The 19,246-nt window shown below is 45.5% G+C and overlaps 2 protein-coding genes across 14 annotated transcripts in view; one reads left to right on the top strand and one right to left on the bottom strand.

Annotated features, from left to right (window-relative positions):
* RECQL5 (RecQ like helicase 5) overlaps positions 1 to 11,446 on the bottom strand; it is a 37,786-nt gene extending 26,340 nt beyond the window's left edge. For 4 of the 12 annotated variants that reach the window (XM_085557020.1, XM_077787351.2, XM_085557021.1 and 1 more), the window contains exons 1-8: positions 11,289 to 11,443; positions 10,534 to 10,664; positions 9,258 to 9,379; positions 7,040 to 7,558; positions 6,378 to 6,483; positions 5,748 to 5,859; positions 3,461 to 3,623; positions 3,040 to 3,122 (exon numbers count right to left, since the gene is read on the bottom strand). In XM_085557020.1, coding sequence (XP_085413146.1) covers positions 3,040 to 3,122; positions 3,461 to 3,623; positions 5,748 to 5,859; positions 6,378 to 6,483; positions 7,040 to 7,558; positions 9,258 to 9,379; positions 10,534 to 10,654 — 1,226 coding nt within the window. In that variant the 5' untranslated portion in view covers positions 10,655 to 10,664; positions 11,289 to 11,443. Of the gene's footprint in view, positions 1 to 3,039; positions 3,123 to 3,460; positions 3,624 to 5,747; positions 5,860 to 6,377; positions 6,484 to 7,039; positions 7,559 to 9,257; positions 9,380 to 10,533; positions 10,665 to 11,177 lie in introns of all 12 variants that reach the window. The other 8 variants (XM_085557022.1, XM_085557026.1, XM_085557028.1 and 5 more) reach the window with 7 other exon arrangements.
* Positions 11,447 to 11,528: 82 nt separating this feature from the next.
* The window catches only part of SAP30BP (SAP30 binding protein), a 31,698-nt gene continuing 23,980 nt past the window's right edge, over positions 11,529 to 19,246 (top strand). The window contains exons 1-3 of one of the 2 annotated variants that reach the window (XM_021541665.4): positions 11,529 to 11,659; positions 11,810 to 11,919; positions 14,788 to 14,835. In XM_021541665.4, coding sequence (XP_021397340.1) covers positions 11,545 to 11,659; positions 11,810 to 11,919; positions 14,788 to 14,835 — 273 coding nt within the window. In that variant the 5' untranslated portion in view covers positions 11,529 to 11,544. The remainder of the gene's footprint in view (positions 11,660 to 11,809; positions 11,920 to 14,787; positions 14,836 to 19,246) is intronic. The other variant, XM_021541666.4, reaches the window with a different exon arrangement.

Here is a 19,246-nt window from a genome sequence, read left to right as displayed (position 1 = left end):
AGGCAGAAAGTCAAGAAACTTTTCAGAAATAACCAATATCTCTTTCTGTATTACATCTGCATAGTCACATTTGCAAGGAAGTGTGAGATAGTCCATCCTTTCCCTTGAGAAGCAAGGAAGCTTTAGTAAAACCACAAGATGCTCACAAAGAGATGCTGGATGTTTTTTAGAAAGCTGACTGTGAAGTCATTATTCAAAGTATCAGTGAAAGAGCAAGTGAAATCCCAGTTTAAATTATTACTGGACCTCCTTGTAGGAGGAAAACTTATGTTTCTATTGCAGAGTAACAGAAACCATTAATAAAGCAAACTCCATTAGCAGGACACCCTTTTAAACATAACTGGACTATTCTAAGCCTATGGAAGAAAAGTTGTACGTGATCCTTGCTTATTACTGGTAGAGTTTTTTGCTTGTTTGTTTTTAAATAAGTGTTCATTTAAGCTCCATTGTGTCCTCAGAGTTTAAGACCCCAACTCTCCCTTTTAGAGATCCTTCCAATAGTATCAAGGAATTTCTCCCACTGAATACTTGTCTTTCATGTATAGGCTGTACAGCTGACAAAGTTTATACTGAATATGCTGGAGAGACACTGTATTATTGAAAATATTGATACGCTATGATTAAAATAAATCTCAACTGCCAAAATGCTGTAGAGCAAGCAGCTTTTCCTCTTTACATCTCCACAGATCTGATTGTTAAACCAGTCTCAGCTGTATTTCCTCTAGTTTCTGCTCCCATTTCTGTCAAGGGTGACCCTCCCTTTTGGAGGGGGATGCCTGCAGGCACAGACACCATGCATACCTGCACTGGTTTTGGGGCTGTGGCTGAGGGTATGGAGAGAATACAAGACCTGACCCTGTTGTTGTTGCCCCCAGCAGGGTGGAAGCCAGGATGTCACTCGAGCAAGACGCATCCTCAGATCTGCAAGACCTGAAGAGATTGATTGCAACAAGTGACTGGGCTCTTGGAGGGCTGGTGGTGATTTGCATCTTCTGTTTTGTTTTTATTGCTCTCATTTTATTTGCTGCTATCTTTGGGTGCTGCACATCTCCAAGGCACAGACGGGATGGCTCATAGCCAGCAAAGTGGGGACACAGAACTTGGTACAACTGAGCAAGAACCAGCCTGATTGTGTTCATAGAAAACTCTCATCTCACCCCCTGGGTGGTTATTTCTCTCCATGAAACTTCCCTGCATCAAGAACAATGTCCCAATGCCAGCAAGTTGTTCTGCAGGCCACAGCAAACTCAATACACAAAGCTGTCTGGATTCAGGAGCTGCAACATTTGGCAAATACCAAAGTAAACTCATCTCTCAAGATTTTCATCTTTAAAGCAAAACCACCAGATAGAGATGGCAAATGGTCAGCCACCACCTAAAGCTGATAAAGATGTGTTCTGCTGCTGGAGCTTCATGGGATGGGTTTTTTTTTTCACCTTGAAAAAGGGCAGTAGGAAATTGGCCACTGAAAGGTTTGTCTGAACCCACTCTCTAAAAGTAGCTTAGACCATTGTTCTCCTGTCATACTCGGGCCTAAATACACTATGCAAAAACTTACTTGCCAGTACACAGCCTGTCTTTATTTGTTCTTAATTATAACCTTGCAAGGTTAGGTTTGAGTTTGCTTTCACTGTTTGGATAGTGAGCAGAACTGTATTAATTCAATATGTAAAAAGAAATGCAACGTGGCTTTGCTTTCCACAGCACCTCAGTCTCCTGTGGAGTTACGAGCAGGGAAGCCAGGTCAGGGGTGCTGCAATATGTGACTCTTGGATGCACACCCCATGATATACAGTTGGAAGAATGGATCAAGCTGAGTAAGGGAAGAAAAAGTCTGGGAGGGGTGATTTCTGATTATGTCAGTGATATTCCTTACTCAGATTATTACTTTGAGGGTGGTGAGATACTGGGGCAGGTTGCCTAGAGAAGTTAGGGATTCCCCATCTCTTGGAAGGCCAGGTAGGATGGGGCTTGGAGCAACCTGGTCTAGGGGAAAAGTGTCCCTGCCCATGGCAGAGGATTGAACTAGGTCATCTTAAAAGTCTCTTCCAACCCAAACCATTCTATGATTATACAAAACCCAGCCACAACAGCCATCTGTGATCTGGGAACACACCCCAGAAAGGGCAGAGCTCCTCAGACAAGTGGATGAAATTATTAGAACAAGAAGTCTCCCAGCAGCTACTTCACAGCATCACCATGACTTTGGGCAAAGAAGTGCCCCTTCATGTGTCCCAGGGCTCAGTGTTGTGCCACGCTTCAGTACAAGCAAGACTCCTATAAACCCAGGATTTGTTTGCCAAACATGACAAGGAGAGAACATCTCACCAAGGCACCAGAAAAGCAGCATGTGTAACATTCATTCTGAAAAAGCTGTCCCAGACCCACATGTGAAAAATGAAACAAAATGAAGAACTTGTAAGCATGACACACAAAGATTTTCAGTTAGTGAACATACACTGCTCTCTTCCTGGCAAAATGACAGCTTTGATGTCTGATCCAGCATAGAACAGCAATTAGTACAATTACAGCATACAAGGCATGAACTAAACCTGAACAAGACATGTTGTGGTTGCTAGTCTGCATTTAGACTGGGGACATCCATAATTTGAGTCTATTTCTGAAACATTCTAAGCACCATCAGGTCCTTCTAAGGTCAGTGAGAATCACAGACACTTTGCAGAGTGGAGATGCTGAGATTTACAGAAACATTAAATCAAAATCCTCCCATCCCATGGCTCTCTGCCCCCTTAGGAGAGGAGTGATGTACTGAAGGAGGAGAGTCAAAACAAAAGCAAATGCAACTAAGTCAACCCATCATCAAAGATGGAATATTTTAAAATGTATCACCAGAGAAGTTAAACATCCCCCTGACTTGGTCAGACTCCAAGCCCAAGGTCTCAGTTAACTCGGAGGTGGGAGTGATGAGAGATTTCTCAGGGACACATGCAAGATCTTAGCCATAACAGTTTGTTGGAAGAACAGGGCATGTTTTCCACAGCATTAACAGTGGTGTGTGTGTGAAAGAAATGCACTCACCCCAGCTCCTCGCAGAAGCTCACAATGGCATCAAAAGCTGTCATCACAGCTTTGTCAGACTCTTTTAAGGTGCCCTTTTTTTCCTGAAAATAGATGGGACAAGGAACTGTAGTCTTCAATTTAAATTTACATAGATAGAGTAACTCTAGTAATGATTAAATCCAACCCTTCTGAGCCACATGGCAAATAGCTACAGACACCTCCCTTGTCTGCTCGGTTCCTCTCTAATAGAACTGGCTCTGGTAGCCTTTGCCTTCCCTACTTCCCTTCCTTCTGCTATCCCTTGAAATGGGGCTCCACACAGCTCTAGCCTCAGAACATTTCATTTCATCTTTTCATATTCAGAGATTACTGCAGGCAAACCAGACCAGAGCCAAGGCAGTGTGATCCAGGCAGGTGGGTACTGTTCTGCAGCTCTCACCTGGATGTTGGAGAGCTCCTTCTTGATCAGGAAGCTGACTTGATCCCTGTCATTCCTTGAGTAATAGAGGCGGCAGCAGGATGGTTTCCCATCTCTCCCAGCTCTGCCAGACTCCTGGTAATATCCAGCCATTGATTTGGCAATATTCCAGTGGGCAACAAATCTGTATGTGGTAAAACAGGGAACATGAGGCTGCAGGCTTCTCAGAGCACTGCACACACCACTGTGGTGTCTGTGGGCAACAGCAAAAAACAGGGCAGCAAAACATAAAAGAGGATGGAACACAGCAAGAAGATTTGCACGCTGAAGTTTTAGTCCTCTTAACACACAAGACATGGAAAGCAGCAGAGCTGTAAGAAAACAAATGCAGCTGGACAGCACGTGAGCAGGATGCTACTCCAAATGGATAAAAAAGAATCAGCACGTGAGTATGCATGCATACAACTGTGCAGCTATGAAGACTGAGAATAAGGACACCGAATTAAGTTGTTTGGGAGATTTTACCATAAAATGCAGCATTAATAATGAAGTCATATTTATTTTGTGGGACACAACTGCACCATTACGGAACACATTTTTAAATACTTCCTTTTAAAAGGAAAGCCAAAAATCTTCATTTTGGGAAATTCCACCTCATTGTGCTTCGCAGATGAGGGCAACCTTCCTAACCAGCAAATACGACTACAGAATCATTAGTAAATTTTATGTACTCTCTGCAGGAAGCTTTTCAACACAGCACTGCAAGACTGCTTTAAACCTGCTTTTACCTGACTATTCAGCTTGTACCTGTTTTGAGAGGATTGCACAGTAATGCTGCCAATGTTTTCAAGTCTGCCTCAAAGCCAGCATGACCCAAGGGCAGGTATGATGCATATAGGTGTAGCTAAAGATTAAATGACAAAAGCAAGCAAATGTGTTTCTTCAAACAGAAACAGCCCAGGAACAGGCCAAGCAGGAAGCATCAGAGCCCTGCACAATTAAACCCCATCAGGAAGTTTGCTGAAGAAATTGATAAATAATTTTAAGCAGAACTGAATTAACAGTGAAGAGAGAGGAGCAGATTCCATCAGAACAAAAAGGGACACCACCTCTGTTTTCCCTTTTGTCCAGAAAAGTCACCTCCAGAAGTTGTCAGACCTGATCTTACTTGATAACATATGCATGCATACTCAGAAATCTGCCAACACAGAGCAAAGGCTAAGCAGCAGTGCCTTGTTAACTAGGCTTGGGTATAAAGTTAAGTAACTTTTTAAAATGCCTGTAAAGAGTAATTTTAACTCTATTCCTTGTAAACTAACCAGATTACAAGCATATTTCAGCTATATTTCACTTTTAGTCAGCCCTATACATTTCAGTCACTCTGCCTTTTTTAATGACCACCTGACAGGGCAGAGTGCTTCAGCAGGAGATTAATTCATGTGCTAGGAGACTCCTCACTTCTCTGCTTGGAAAGATGTGTCAAAGAGTAAAATTGTCTCTGCTATGGGTTCCTGTTAACTGGCAGCACAGGATGGCACAGTTGTGAACTGATGGGATTGGCTCAGTGATATCCTGCCCTTCTCTCACAGTATTCAGAGCAGCTTCTGTATGTGGATTTTAGACATCAGGTCTGTTGTGGGTGTTGTCTCAGCTGCACCTGAATTATCCCTCTAGTAAGTGATCACAATAATTACTCAGCACAGCCATATTGCAGGGCAGAGATTCTAACCCAGAGCCCTTATGGGAACAGCAATCTCAGGGGAACAGCAATGGCAAACCATGTGCAAAGTTTCAGTCCTTGGACCATAGCTGTATTTTTATATGGTTATTGCCATTTGTGAAGGGCTATTTTTTCCTCATTGCACTGCAAGAGATCTCCAAAAAAAGCTGGCTCTGACTATTTTAATAGAGGGTGGGTGAATTATTTTAGGTGCAGATTTTCTTTCCACTGCTTTTAAACAGCAGCTATTGCACTAAGAGAAGTGAAAGAGACAGCTGTGATTGCACTGAGATAGCTCGCTCAAACCCTGGAGGGTGTGGCAGAAAAGCATTCCTCCAATTTTCTTGATATTGAGGATGACTGGCAAAGAGGAGCTCTGCTGCCCTGTGTTTAATGTTTTTACAAAGCCATCCCAGGTTTTGTTTTGCTGCTTCTAAGATAAAAAACATCCAGCACTGGTTTTGTTGGTTTAAGCAAGTGTTCATCAGGCAGTTGAGTCAGGTGGATTAGGTAACAGAGCCTGAGACTTCTCCTTCCTCCTGCTCAGGTTTCAGTCTCTGATGGTGCACAACACTCAGCCTCACACACCTGACGTTTCCTTTGTCTACTCCCATTCCAAAACTGATGGTTGCAACAATGACAGGGATCTTCTCCTCCATCCATTCATTCTGGACAGAAGTCCTGTCAGCTGCCTTGAGCCCTGGGAAGGAAAAGAGAAGAAATTAAACACTACAAAAAACAGACCAAAAACAAACAAACCCCAACCCCCAAGAAGAAAAAAAAAATCCAAAAACAAAACCCCAAAAAAGCAAGAATGAAAGAAATAAGAGGATTTTCTTTCTCATCCATTCCCCCATTACAGGCAAACTCCCTCACTAAAATTGTCTGGTGTACACACTCCTCTCTTCCCAGTGTTTAAACTGGCCTGGGACCAAGCAGAAGTCAGCAGCAGCTGTTTTTATTCCAGAGGAAAAAATCTAGCTCCCCACCCGGGATAAAAGCAGTTGTTATATTCAGGCCATGAAAAATCCAACAAAACCAGCAGTTCTGGAGACAAGGGAATGCCACTGTGGTGAAGGGCCTGCACTTACCTCACAGACCTGGTGTGTGAGCATCACACAGAGTGCAGAGCATGCTAGAAAGCTTTTTTCTAGGTAGCCCCAACCCAGGTGGCAGAGTTCAGTTCTCCCAGCCAGTGATAGATGCAGACTCAGGTACCTGCATGATAGGCCTTGGCCTTCAGCCCTCGGTAGCTCAGCTCAATGGCCAGCTGGTCACACACATCCCTCATCCTGCAGTACACGATGCCACAGCCGGAGTACACCTGGGGGCAGGAGACAAAGGCCAGGACACTGCCTGAAGTCAGACAAAAAAGCTGCAAATACAGCCCCTCATCCTCTCCTAGCAGACCAATGCAAGAAGCATCTCACAAACACACCCAGGTGCAGAGGTTATATCAGAGCTGCAGAGAATTCTTTTGAGAATTAGTGTTAGAGCAGAAAATGCAACACTTCAAATGCTTCTGCTCACTCTCACAACACTAAAAGAGCAGAACATAAGGATACAATGTCACAGAAGATGTGACAAACCAAGTGGAAATGCTTGTTCGGTATTCCTAATCTATTTTCTTTTATACTAACCCCATTCTGAGGACACCTCTGACTGGACCACAGCCTCCACATTCTACCTGTTTTAGAGGAACTAAAAAACATACGTGTGCACTTTTAGATGACTTAGAAAATACATAGGAGCACTTTCCTTGCCGGGACCTCTTGATTTCCTGCCACAGACCTGTGAGGGCCCCACCAACCCCTAGAAGGCCAGGGACCATTAGGGTAGATTTTGTCCAGTTTAGTTTTCTTCCCAGAGGTACAACCTACCCCAGTGGCGCCCTTCACTTCAAGCGCCTTCAGACAGAAATCCTTCAAGTTGGCGTACGGATCAGTAAGGAGCTCTTTGAACTGCACATCATAGAACAAGTTAGATCTGAAACAAGGAGTCTTGAAGGTGGAAAGTGGCTGCTTGAGTTTAAGTGCTGCCACCACATCCTCCTGGACCTGCTTGGTGGCAGTGGCAGTCAGGGCAACGCAGGGGGTGTGGGGGATGCGGCTGCGCAGGGAGCCCAGGCGCAGGTAGTCGGGGCGGAAGTCGTGTCCCCACTGGGATACACAGTGAGCTTCATCGATGACCAGGTAGGACAGGAGGTTTCTGGACACCAGGGAGTTCAGTGTTGGCTGGAAGGAAGAGGCAGCTGCCATCTCTGGGGTGATGTACAGGAGCTTTACTTGAGGTTTCTCACTTGCCAAGTCAGCCAGGATGGTTTTCTTCTCCTGGGCAGACAGCTTGGAGTTCAGAGAGCAGGCTTTGATCTTCAGAGCCAGCAGGTGATCCACTTGATCCTAGAGTAAATACAAAATAGAAAATAAAATTAAATGGGAATAAAGAAGTCACCAGCACCAAGAAAGATTAGTAGGGAGACCCAGGTGAGGCCCCAGCTTCCACCTCCAGGATCAAATCCCAGGACAACACACACCTACAGTCCTGTTAGTTACAACTTCAATTCTAGATGCCTTTTCCTTCACTTGTGAGCTCCACCCAGCTCTTACATTCAACTGCATTTTTGTGCATCCATTCACTTTAAGACAGTCTTTTTGCTGCTAGGGAACATCAGCAGGGATCTGTGCAGAACAACTCATCACAGGCACAGTGACCTGAACACTTCTCAGTATTTACCCTATTGAGTTGTCACAGATGGAACACGAACACTCCCACCCTGCAAGAACAGGGAGCAGCTCACTCCTACATAACTGAAGAATGTCCTAACACAACTGAGACAGGACAAAATAAAGGGATCATGCAAATCACCACTGAAGCAGAACCAGAAGCATGGATGAGAATTGTGTCATGAAAACCAAGAAGAAAATGTGGCATCACATCCAGATGAACACTGGCCATATAAATTCACTTCCCTGCTCACTTGCACTTGACTAGCACCTGACATTTCAGGATGTGAAGAGTCCTGAAAAACAAGTATCTCATTATTTTATTCAATATCTGGCTTCAGGAATTGATTTAATGTCTGTTTCTGTTTTCTGTTCAGCCTTCCCTATAATGGACTGCACAGGCTGAACTCTTGAAGTTTGGCTACACTGAAATACATCATGATAATTTCAGGCACAGCAACCCCTTCTCAGGGCTTGATGAGAAGACTCTAGGGGTTTACTCCAGCTCTTTCCCCTAAGACTCATCAAGCCCATCTCAACCTGTTTGTAATGCTCTTATCAATGATATCTTAACCTTCATTTCACTGATATTGGCCATGCTGGAATTTCATCAGTAATCCTCACACTTGAAACAAATTCACTTTTTATGGTATCTTTCTGAGAAGTCTGCTATCATTTTTAATGTGTATTACAGTGAGATTGTAAAGGAGTTAAAATAATTCCACAAAGAACAAATCCCAAACCAGCAGCCTTCAGCACCAGATGTCATGCAGTGCTAATGGTCTGCACAAGTCTAAGCAATGCTACAGCTGCTCTTACAAGAGATTGTTTCTCCCAACAGGTGACGAAACAGTAGAAAAGGCAAAACAGAGGGAAAAAGGTCTCACAGATTAAAGTGCTCACGGAGCAGCTCTACTAAACCAGCTTCTTCCCATCACAGATTGACTGCAACAAAAAGACATTTTGATGCAGAATGAATTGTGCCTTCAAAGGCAACTTCACCACTCCTGGAGTGATTATAGGTAAAATTGGCAGGTTTTTTTTTTTCTGGTTAAAGATCCATCTTTTGGTGTATTTGAGTTAGTCTGCTTTGCTCCTAATGTCTGGAGAAAATGGAGAAAGGCTCAGTTATAAAAACCCCCAGGTTATTATTAGAGGCAAAACCATCCTTTTAGAGAAATGCAAAGTATCATACCAGAGATACTCTGCTGTCCTCACCTATCCCAAGGTAAGGAAAGCACACTGAGACATCAAGAGAATCCAGAGGCAGGTCAGCAGCAGAGACTCGTGGGCAGAAAGGCAAGAGGGCAGCTGCTGTGCCTCCAGAGTTTTCTCTTCCCTGTCTGCTATTCCCCAGCTAACAGGAGACAGTTACCTGAATCAGTGCAATCAGAGGTGAAATGACAATGGTGATGCCCACTGCCAGAACTGCAGGAAGCTGGTAGCACAAGGATTTCCCTGCCCCTGTGGGCATGCACACAAAGACATCCTTCTCTCCTGCAAAAACAACAGAAGAAAGCTCAAGGCCTCTGTGTGGTGTTGAGTTCCTCAGGCTCAGGCAGGAGGGGTGGGCAGTGACAGCACATGTGTGCATGTACCAGGTGGCACAGCAAGAAAAACCCTTCAGTTTAGGTTCTAAAGCATGGCAATACTTTGCATGCCAGCAGTGGTTTCCTTCAAAGAGCCTCAGATTGCTTTGTAAACATTTAGAGGCAGCTGTACAAAAGTACCAGAAGATACACAGAAACCAAGATAAAGAGAAGTTAAGTTATTCATGCTAAATCTCCTCCAGAAAAGCTGCTTTCACTCATTTTACAGACCTCCACTTACCACAGTACCAGCCCTATGACAGAACTTCACCATATCCTCTTAAAGCTTATCCCAGAAAGGCCCCCTCACATGAAACAGGAGTAGTAAATCTCAACCACACTGATAACATCCTGCAGTGAGTGACTATTCCTGCACTAACCAGGATCCAGCTCAAGCCAGGAAGGTGCCAGTGACACCAGGTTAACAGGTAGGGACACCTTGCACCCAGAATCCCACTTCTGACAGGTCTGTTGTCAGCAGTGAGTGGTGACAGATGGAAACTGAACTGGGCACTGTTCTGACTCACACTGAGAAAGCTGCTGGGGGAGCTGGCAGCTTGTTTGTGTGAGCTGGCTGGCTGTTGGGGCATGTGTCAACATCAGCACAAAAATGTTTCTGATTATGGCCCAATGATTCTGATGATCTCAGCTATGCCAAGAAATCAAGTCCTCTACTGGTATTATCTTCAACACAATGACAGTTTTACTCTGAAAATGTCTGGATGTTTACAGGTTTGATGTCATCTAACCACAAACACACCAGCGGGCATGAGGAGACAGCTAGAAAAGACTCCAACAATGCTGCATTTTCCCATATCCACGATGCAATGACAGTGTTACAAAACAAGTGAAAGGAAAAGATGCAGAGCTCGTGTGCAGCACGTGCCCCTGGGCCACCAAAACCACCTCAGAGTGGGGGAGGGCATGAAGGGCTGGGTGCTGCTGCTTAGTCCAGCGAGGTGTGCTCACAGCAGGCACAACAGCAGCTCCTGCAGTGTCACCCCGCAGGGATGGAGATGGACACCCAGCACTGCTCCACACGTCTCCCGTGCCGAGCCTCACCTCTCGCCACAGCCATGGTCGCACTTTCCTGCAGGGAAGTCTTGAAGGACTCGAACCCGAAGACCTTCTGCAGTGTTTTCTGGACCCTGCCCTCCAGGCCTGGGGGAGCCTTCCCGCTCATCCTAAGGATGCTGCGAAGAGGAACCTGAGCTAGATCCGGACACGCTGCCACCCCGACCCCTGCCACCTGCACGGTCTCCTCCAGGGCCTCCCTGCCACACTGCCCCTTTTGTCGGGGCTCTCAGGGACGCTTATCCAGACCCCCTCACTGCAGAGGGACACACTGTGTTTACTCTGGGCCATCCCCTTCCCCTGGGCACAGCTCGGGGGGCCTCAAACCCGACACGGAAGGGGATGTGGGGCAGACCCCCACGCCAAACCCGACACGGAAGGGGATGTGGGGCAGACCCCCAAGCCAAACCCGACACGGAGGGGGGTGTGGGGGCAGACCCCCAAGCCAAACCCGCCATGGAGGGGGTGTGGGGGCAGACCCCCACGCCAAACCCGACACGGAGGGGGTGTGGGGGCAGACCCCCAAGCCAAACCCACCATGGAGGGGGGTACGGCTCCTTCTCACCCACCCCCCTTCCTTCCTTCCTTCCCAGGGCCCTGTGTCCTTGTACCCTCCCTGTCCCCTGTCCCACCTCCGCCCTGTCCCGGCCCCCTCCCTCCGCGCTCGCTCCACACCCGGCAGATGCTGTCGCGGCGCCACAAAATGACGTCAAAACCTTCACTTAAAGGCCCAGCCCGCGCACTTTTCATCCCCTCTGCTCCCCGGGGACGCTCCGCTCCGCCTCGCGGAGGGTGTCGCCCTCCGGCCGTGAGCTCCCCGAGCAGTTTTTCCGGTGGCTGTGAGGCCGGAACTCCCCCGGTGTAACGGAAGCCGCTGAGGCCGAGATTCCCCCGGTGCAACAGGAGCCGGTGAGGGCGGAAGAAGGGCAGCGTTGCCATGGTGACAGCGCCGCGTCGTCATCCCCGCGCGCCGGAAGCGCGCCGCGGCCGGGGCGGAAGATGGCGGCGGCGAAGCGCAGCGTTCTCTCCTCGCTGGCGGTTTACGCCGAGGACTCGGACCCGGAGTCGGACAGCGAGGCCGGCACGGCGGGGAGCGATGGGGGAGCGCCCACGGGTGAGGGCGGGCAGGGGGCTGGGACAGGCGGCGGGCTGGGGCGCCAGGCTTCCCCCGCGCTTTCCTGGCGCCTTCCCCTATGTGAAGGGAAGGCCCCGCACGCTGCCACCTCCCCTTTCCTCACCGTTTTCCTTTTCCCTTCCTCCTTAGGAGAGAAAGGAGGCCTGGTGTCAGTTGGGTACGGGGAAGATGACTTTACCCGCCTGGATGGGGATGAGGAAGGCTATGAAGAGGAGGACGATGAGAACAGCAGGCAGTCAGTAAGTACCTCCCTGCTTTGGCAGCTTGTCTTGACCCCTTACATAGGTTGTAGAGGCTTTTCTCTTTCAACTAAAAACCCTGAATAGCGACCCGTGATGGAACCTGGAATATTGGACTCGTGGTGTGGGTTTCAGCACTTTCCAGCTCCGCCTTTCCACTTTGCTTTCAAGTGGAAAGCATTTGCCCTGACACCCATCAGCAGCTTGGCACAGCTCGTGTTGCTCGTTACTGTGTTGGTGTCGCTGGACTCTTTTATGGGAAAAAGGCTGTTATAGTCACTCCAAATAAAAGCTGTTCTTTAAACATAGTTGACCTATAAGAATTTTGTAAGAGGACCACACTGTCAGCTGGTGGATTGAAAAGAATAAATTTCTCTGCTGTCTTAATTATTCCTTTGTGTGTAGCTCAATGCACTCCCTGCATCAAGTCACCTTGATGTAAGTGTCCTGTCTACATGTGGGTGGCTTTTGTCTGTCACAGGTGCATGGCACATGTCTGATATCACCTGAATTCTGAGATAACAACAGTGTGGGGGCACAGGGCCTGGAACTCACAGTCTGTGAGTGCAGCTGCATCACACTGAAGGATGTGTAGTTCTGCCCTGGGTCTGGGGGAGTGAAACAATAAGTTTGGAGGAGAAAAGGGAAAGTTCTCATCTCCTTCCTTTGTGTTCAGCTTTTTTCTTACCACTGTGTTATCTTCATCTTATTCCAGTTCTTTCTTCTACCACATAGCCAGAACCTCAGGGCTACTCCTGTAACTTTTCCTCACTGAAATCTGCTTTGTGTGTGTTGGATCAGTCTCTTAGGAGACATTCTTTTCTGCTATTTGTCTGCCCAGGTAGCAGCCAAGAAATTCCTCAGTCTCTTGTTTTCAGTTCTGTTCTGTTGCCCCTGGTGTCTCCGTCAGCAAAGCAGTCAACCTTTTTACTGCCTCAGTGATTCTTCTTTTTATATCCAGCACTTCAAGACTCTGCTTCAGGGAGGTCTGTCTAGTTCAGAGGAAGCCCAGTGTGTGATCCAGGTGCTTGCCAAGGTCAGCTGTGTTTAGTTAGTATTAGTTTAGTAAAGGGCTTGTAAATGGAGTGGCTTTATCGCATACACAGCTTTTGGTGCAGGTTGCAGCTCTCCACCATCAGCTGCTGTTCAGGAAAGGACAATCAGTCAATCACTTTGGTATCAGCCAGTGGATCTTGGTTTGTGTTTACAGTGCAGGTTGCACAAGTTACTTCCCTTTTTTTTTTTCCCCATTAAATATTCTCTGAGCAGACTTGGAGGCTTCCTTGGCATTGCTTGTGCTGATAGCGTGTGGGGTTATGAGCTGCTTTAGAAAGAAGCTCTCAGGCTGTCCAGTGCTTTGCTCTGTGGATGTTTTAACTACTTTAGCAGTGACTGAAAAGCCTCTGTTTTTACTCAAAGGCAGTTCTCAGTAATTCTGCTTTGTTTGTTAATGTTCTTACTCCCTGCTAGGTCAGAAGTTTCTGGGAGCTGTTTCAGTTACTGTCTGCAGCATGGATAAATCAACCCATTATTGCTTTGATGAAAGTCACTTTTATCTATATAATAGAGACTGTAGAGGGGAGAGCAATCTCATTTGTGGTAAACACCAACTTAATTGGTTCTTTGCTAGTTACATGCTCACTGTAATTAACCTTTGACAATCTGGACTGAATTATTGTCATATGTGCATCTTTCAGAAAGGGAAGCTGGAGAGTAGCTGAAGTGAAGGAGTTTGTGTCTCAAACCTGTAAGAGAGGCATCTTAATTCAGTCAGTTAAAACTTACTGAGGTTATTGTGTGGTCAGTCTCTAGCTTGCCTTGTCAGAACTGGCTCATGTGCCAATGCTTTGAGGTGAGCAGTTCCTTATAAATTCTTCCTTTCAGCTGCACCTCTCATTTCACTTTTTCTTTTGTGGCCCTTTTTGAAGCCGAAACACCAAGTTCTTGTTTTGGGGCTAACATTGAAATTTATGGAAAAGTTTGGAAGAAAAACCATTTTTCTGAGTTATCTGAGTGTGAAAAACACTTTCTGCTCCTCAAACTTGTTTTGAACCCAGAGAATGTGTTTATGTCTAGAAACGGGGGTACTGGGAGGATGCCCAGTGAGGGGACAGCAGGTTTACTGCTGGAGCTTCCTGCTCACCTGGTGTGGTTTTTCACACAGTGCTGTGTTCAGTATTTTAAGCTCTCACAGGGCAGAAGTTGGCCCAGTTCTTTGGTTTATTTCTGGTTCATAAAATAAATTTTTAAGAAATGGAGACTGTTACCTGGAATTTGTCAGTGTTCCCTTCTGTGGAGGTTCACAGCATCTGCAAGCAAGGCACGAGAGCTCTGCACCAGCACGGACGTGGTGTCTGCTGGATCCCTGGAACTTGGTGCTAGGCCAGACCCTCTCCAAGCTGCATGTTTGGTTTGGTGGCAGGCCAGCTGTGTGTCCTGTGTGTGTTGCTGATGCTTGGGACTATCACAGGTCTTGCAAATGCTGCTTTTTCTGTGGGTACTGCTGAACAGAGGCTCTTCAATCACCACCTGCCAACTGGAGAGGACAGAATTATCAAAGGACAAATGCTTTTTTCCCCAGTTCTGCTGCTTCTTGTGTCTAATTCTGAGCATTCCAGAGCTGCATGAGTTTTGTAGGGACAACTGCTGTTGAGTGATGCTTTTACCTACAAAAAATCCCAAAACCAAACAAACACTTCTCCCCCTGACTGTAGGACCTTTTTTCTGTTTATGAGTGGGTGGGACAAAACTGCTCACCATGGAAAGGGTCTTGGACTGCTGCTGGGCTGCTGAATGCCCTTTGCTGTAAGTTCAGTTACTTGCCAGACTTGCTCTTTAAGCTTAATCCTGTAAATTCTTGTCTTGTAGGAAGATGACGATTCAGAGACTGAAAAACCTGAGGCTGGTGACCTAAAGGTATTTGAAAGTGTGGTCTGGTGGTGGTGGGGAAGCTCAGTAGAGGAGTAAGTTTTAACAGCATGGCTTGGTGTTCATTTGTGATCTGTAGTTAGTTCCACACCTTTTGTAGCTTTAACCTGTGTTTCTGACTTCAGTTCTGGCTTCTGCCAAAGGCAGTTGATTACAATGAAGGTTGGCCTTCATGAATTTGGTCATGTTGTGCATTAGATCTGAAGTTTGCTGACAGTATCTCACCTGTTTTGCAGTGATGTGGGAGGTGCAGCATCCAGTACAGAATTCTGTATGACCAGTGTTAGTTGGAATAATTTCTTTGTTTAGAACAACTTAATGAATAAATGATCTTGTGCTCTTACAGGCCATGGAAGGTGTCAAAATCAATTCAGTTCTCTCCAGCTCTGTCCTTCTGAACGAAGCAGTTTTGTAAAGGTCATAGATAAATTTAAAAAGTTAAATAAGATAATAGTTATTATCATAAATAGTTGAAATCATCTTTATCTTGGGATTTCACCTTGTTCCTGCTGAACAGCAGGTATTTAACAGCACACAGGACATGGATCAGGCTAAAAGCTGGAGGAAAAAAGACCAAATCCATTTGAAACTATAGACAACTGTGTTTAAATTTTTTATGTTAATTCAGTAGAAGCAGTCCTGTTCATCAGGGATGCTGAACAATTGCAAGGGCATTTATTTTATCCAGCAGCTTCCTCAAGGATGCAGGCAGTCCCTAAACTCTGCTACAAAAACCAGAGGACTGTGCTGCAAAGCAAAAATCTGTAGAGAATTTGATTTACCACAGGGCTTTGATAGGCTAAGATGAAGGCAAAAGGATGTGTTCAGCTATTCTATTTGAATTAATTTTATAGCAGCACCTTTTTTCAATATTCTTATGGATTTACAGTGATACACAGCTGGAAATCTTGGCAGCTGTACTGCAGCTGGTAAGGTCTCAGTGTGTGAAATGGCTCCCAAGGACTTGGAAATGGAATGTATTTTCTCCTTTCCTTGTTGCAAGAACGATTTTTTTTTAAAGAAAGGGAAAGGAAATCTCTCACTTTTATCCTTTTTCTACTTCTACACTTCTACATTTTTGCCCTGGTAACATGCCAGCAAGATGCTTCTGTAAAAACTGCTGGATTCAAATGTGCACTGTGAAGTAGAAATATAGATTTTTCTTAGAAGATAAATTTGGTGTAAATAGAGTTTTTGAAGTTGTGTAGTAGGGCCCTGTTGCAAGTGTGTGCATTCCTGTCTTCTCTAAAAGGGCTGTAGGACTTCAGGGCAGTGGAGAGTAGGTCTGGCAGAGAGAAAAAACTGAATTAGACTGTAGTTGCTCTTATCTGAGTAATCATACGTGCCAGAAACCTCACCACTGAATTGTGTGGGTGCTGCTTTAATACATCACTGGCATTTCATGTTGGCTTGTTTAAGAAGCCTCTTGCTTTCAGTGGGTTTTGTGCTTCTGAAGAAGAGCCACATGTGGCCACAGAGCAGCATTTCAGCTTCAGTGAGGAAGCAAACAAATGATGAATATATTAAAAATAAAAAGCATTTTGTATCTTGGTGGACTGTGCAATAGTAACTCTGCAAGAACTGAAAACGTGAATGAAAGGAAATCAATAAAATAATGGTAAAATGCAATTCCTGCCATCCCAGTGTGGCATGAAAGGTGAGAATTTGATAAGAGTAGAAGGGAGGCAAAGCTGACCTTGAGTGTGAAACTGCTGAGCTTCAGACTTCCATGTCATCCTTAATTGGTGTCTTCAAACACAGGTGAAAATTGGAATGGTGTCCTTTGGCCTTTTGTTTTTGTTTTTGTTTTTTTTAATATTAAGTGATAGCTGTAGAGCCAGCTGGCACTGGGCAAGGTGGGGCTGTGGAGGCAGCCCAGTGCCCTGCTGGGGTGTGGCTATGGGGGCACTGGTGCAGCTGTGCCAGCCCTGCTGTTGGGAAATTCACTTGGGATGGGGAGAGATGAACATCCCTGTGGAAGTATTTGTGCTTGGAGCAGTTGCAAATGTTTCCTATCCCCTTTTTCCACCAAGTGGCAGTGTTCTCCTCCACCCTCACTGCTTGGAGCTTGTAATGTCTGTGACAGCTAACAGGTGTTGCAGTTACTGTAAATCCAAAGTGCAGCCAAAAGGGAGGTCCTCGATTATAACTTGCTTACACTTTTGGGTAACTTAATTTTGTTTTGAACCTGCAGAGTGTTATAGTTGTGCCTGCTTAGTTTCATTGAGACATCAGAGACTTGGAAACAAGTTTAGACTCCCCATGCTCTTTATATATGGCTAGGGCTTTTCCAAAGTCTGAATCTGACCATAGGCAGAAAGTCAATAATTTAAAATGCATGAATGAGAAAAAGACAATACAATTAATCATCAATTATAGTCATTTCAAGCACTGAAGATACATATTTTTTTCCTTGCTTTGCCTCTTTGTACATATTGTGAATGAACTACCTAGAGCTTATACCTTGAATAATGGAGGCAGGTTGTGTGGAGCAGTTCCTTTGCTGCTGGTGCACCCTGTGATTTGGCCTCATTGTGCACTTGGATAGTGCCAGACACAAAACCTCCAGAAGAGTCAGTTGCAGTCAGTTGTGGGTGGAGTCAGAGGGGACAGAAAGTGGGGAATGATGTAAAAATTCTTTCGTAAAGAGATGATGGGGAGAGTGGAATTTAGAGCCTGCCTCAGATAGCCCCACTGGGAAGATATTTGTTTTTCAGGTTTTTCTCTTGATTCTAGGGAATCTGCCCTCGTTGGTTTTGATGAAGGGGCACTCCTTTGGCTGTTCAGCCCTGGTTCCTCACTGGAGGGGAAGCCAATACAAAGTGCTGGTTGGGACTTCAGCTTTCCTGTGGTTTTAATTTTTTTGGCAAGGAACAAGCCACAATAAGCTTTCCAAGTTCTAACATTGTCATGTCAAACACTGCTTGGCGAGATAGAGAAGTTTTTATGCACCTGTTTGGAGGAAAGGTGTGCCAGGAAGAGGAGAATATTTAAGCCTCATCAGTCACCTAGATGCATTCTTCCAGAGCAGACTTCTAGCCCATGGAATTAATGTTACTGAGCATCTGTGAGTTCTTCAGAAACACACTGTGCTTGCAGCAAAAAGCAGAATCCTTCTTTTTTAGCAACAGATTCAGATATATTCAGATTTATTCAGTTGCATCCTGTAACTGAATTTTGTAGTGCTTCAGGCATTCATGGGAAATTGGAGATTCAAATCTGGATAGAGCTAACTGCTCTTCCAGAAATCAAAGCTGGATGGATGTTCAGGCTCTGGCACAGGACAGGTTTGTGAATGGCCACAATCCCTTTTACCCGAGCAGTCACCAATTGTAAACAAGCATCTGCCTTAAAACCACTTTAGAAACAAAACCTTCTGCTTGGAAGGGAGAAGAAATAGTCAACAAAATCTGTTCTTTAACAGTGATGCTGAAAGAGTGAAATCCACAGCCTGGATGAGTTCTTTGTGCCCTTTCCTCAGCTGACAGAGCCCTGGGTACAAACTAAAGGAGGTTTGGGCTTAGGTGTGAAATGTGGTGTTGTGTTAGTTTGGAAGGACAGGGTTAACAGGGTGCTGGGGCTCTGGCCAGCAGCTGGCTCTGGTTACAGTCTTGATGCAGTAACAAGATATGAGCTTTCAGAGCTCACTAAATGGACCAGCCCTGCTGGAAAATGAAAAATGAACCTTAAAATATTGACCTTGTGCTCCAAGCCTCACCTGAGGGGTTCTGTGCTTCATATTGGAGGGCTGGATGAGTAACAGGTTGCAAGTGTTGATCAAGGACAGAGCCCAGCCCTGCAGCTTGGCTCCTGGAGTTTTCCCAGAGGGAAATCATTAACTCTTGAGCCTTCATTGTTGTTTCAGGACCAGCCAGTGCAGGAAAGCTAAGAAATTTGCCACTCCCTTGGCAGGTGAATGTCTGACACATGGTAGCAGTTTTTCAGAACAGGTGGCTACTTTGATGTTTTCGTTTCCTCATTTTGTTTTAAGGGTCCCCTCTGCCTGCTCGAGGTGTTGTATGGAGAGGCAGCCAAGCTGGGATCTCTCAGAAGGCTGTCAGATTTTCAGAGGAATACTGTGCCTCTAAGCATGTCTAAGTACCTCCTCTTGATAATCATCAGCTCTTTATTATGTTTAGCTTTTATTGATCCAGCATACCTGTAAAGTAATTCTACTGTGTTATGATGTGTAGGTGTGTACTAATACTTAGAGGCTTTTGACTGCGGTGGTTTTTTTTATCTTGCCTACCCATTGACCTGTTTGTTTAAATACCAAAATTATCTTGATTTAAAGTAAAAGTGGTAAGTGCTGAGAACCAGTAAATGGGTGTGTGTGCAGTAATGTAATCCTTGAAATTAACTCTTACTTTGATATGGCATATTAATTTTTCTGAATTCA

This window comes from Lonchura striata, chromosome 18 (genome assembly GCF_050655825.1).
Source record: "Lonchura striata isolate lonStrDom1 chromosome 18, ASM5065582v1, whole genome shotgun sequence".
Classification (NCBI taxonomy): domain Eukaryota; kingdom Metazoa; phylum Chordata; class Aves; order Passeriformes; family Estrildidae; genus Lonchura; species Lonchura striata.
The sequence above is the reverse complement of the archived record's forward strand: the minus strand, read 5'-3'. Positions and strand labels throughout refer to the sequence as shown.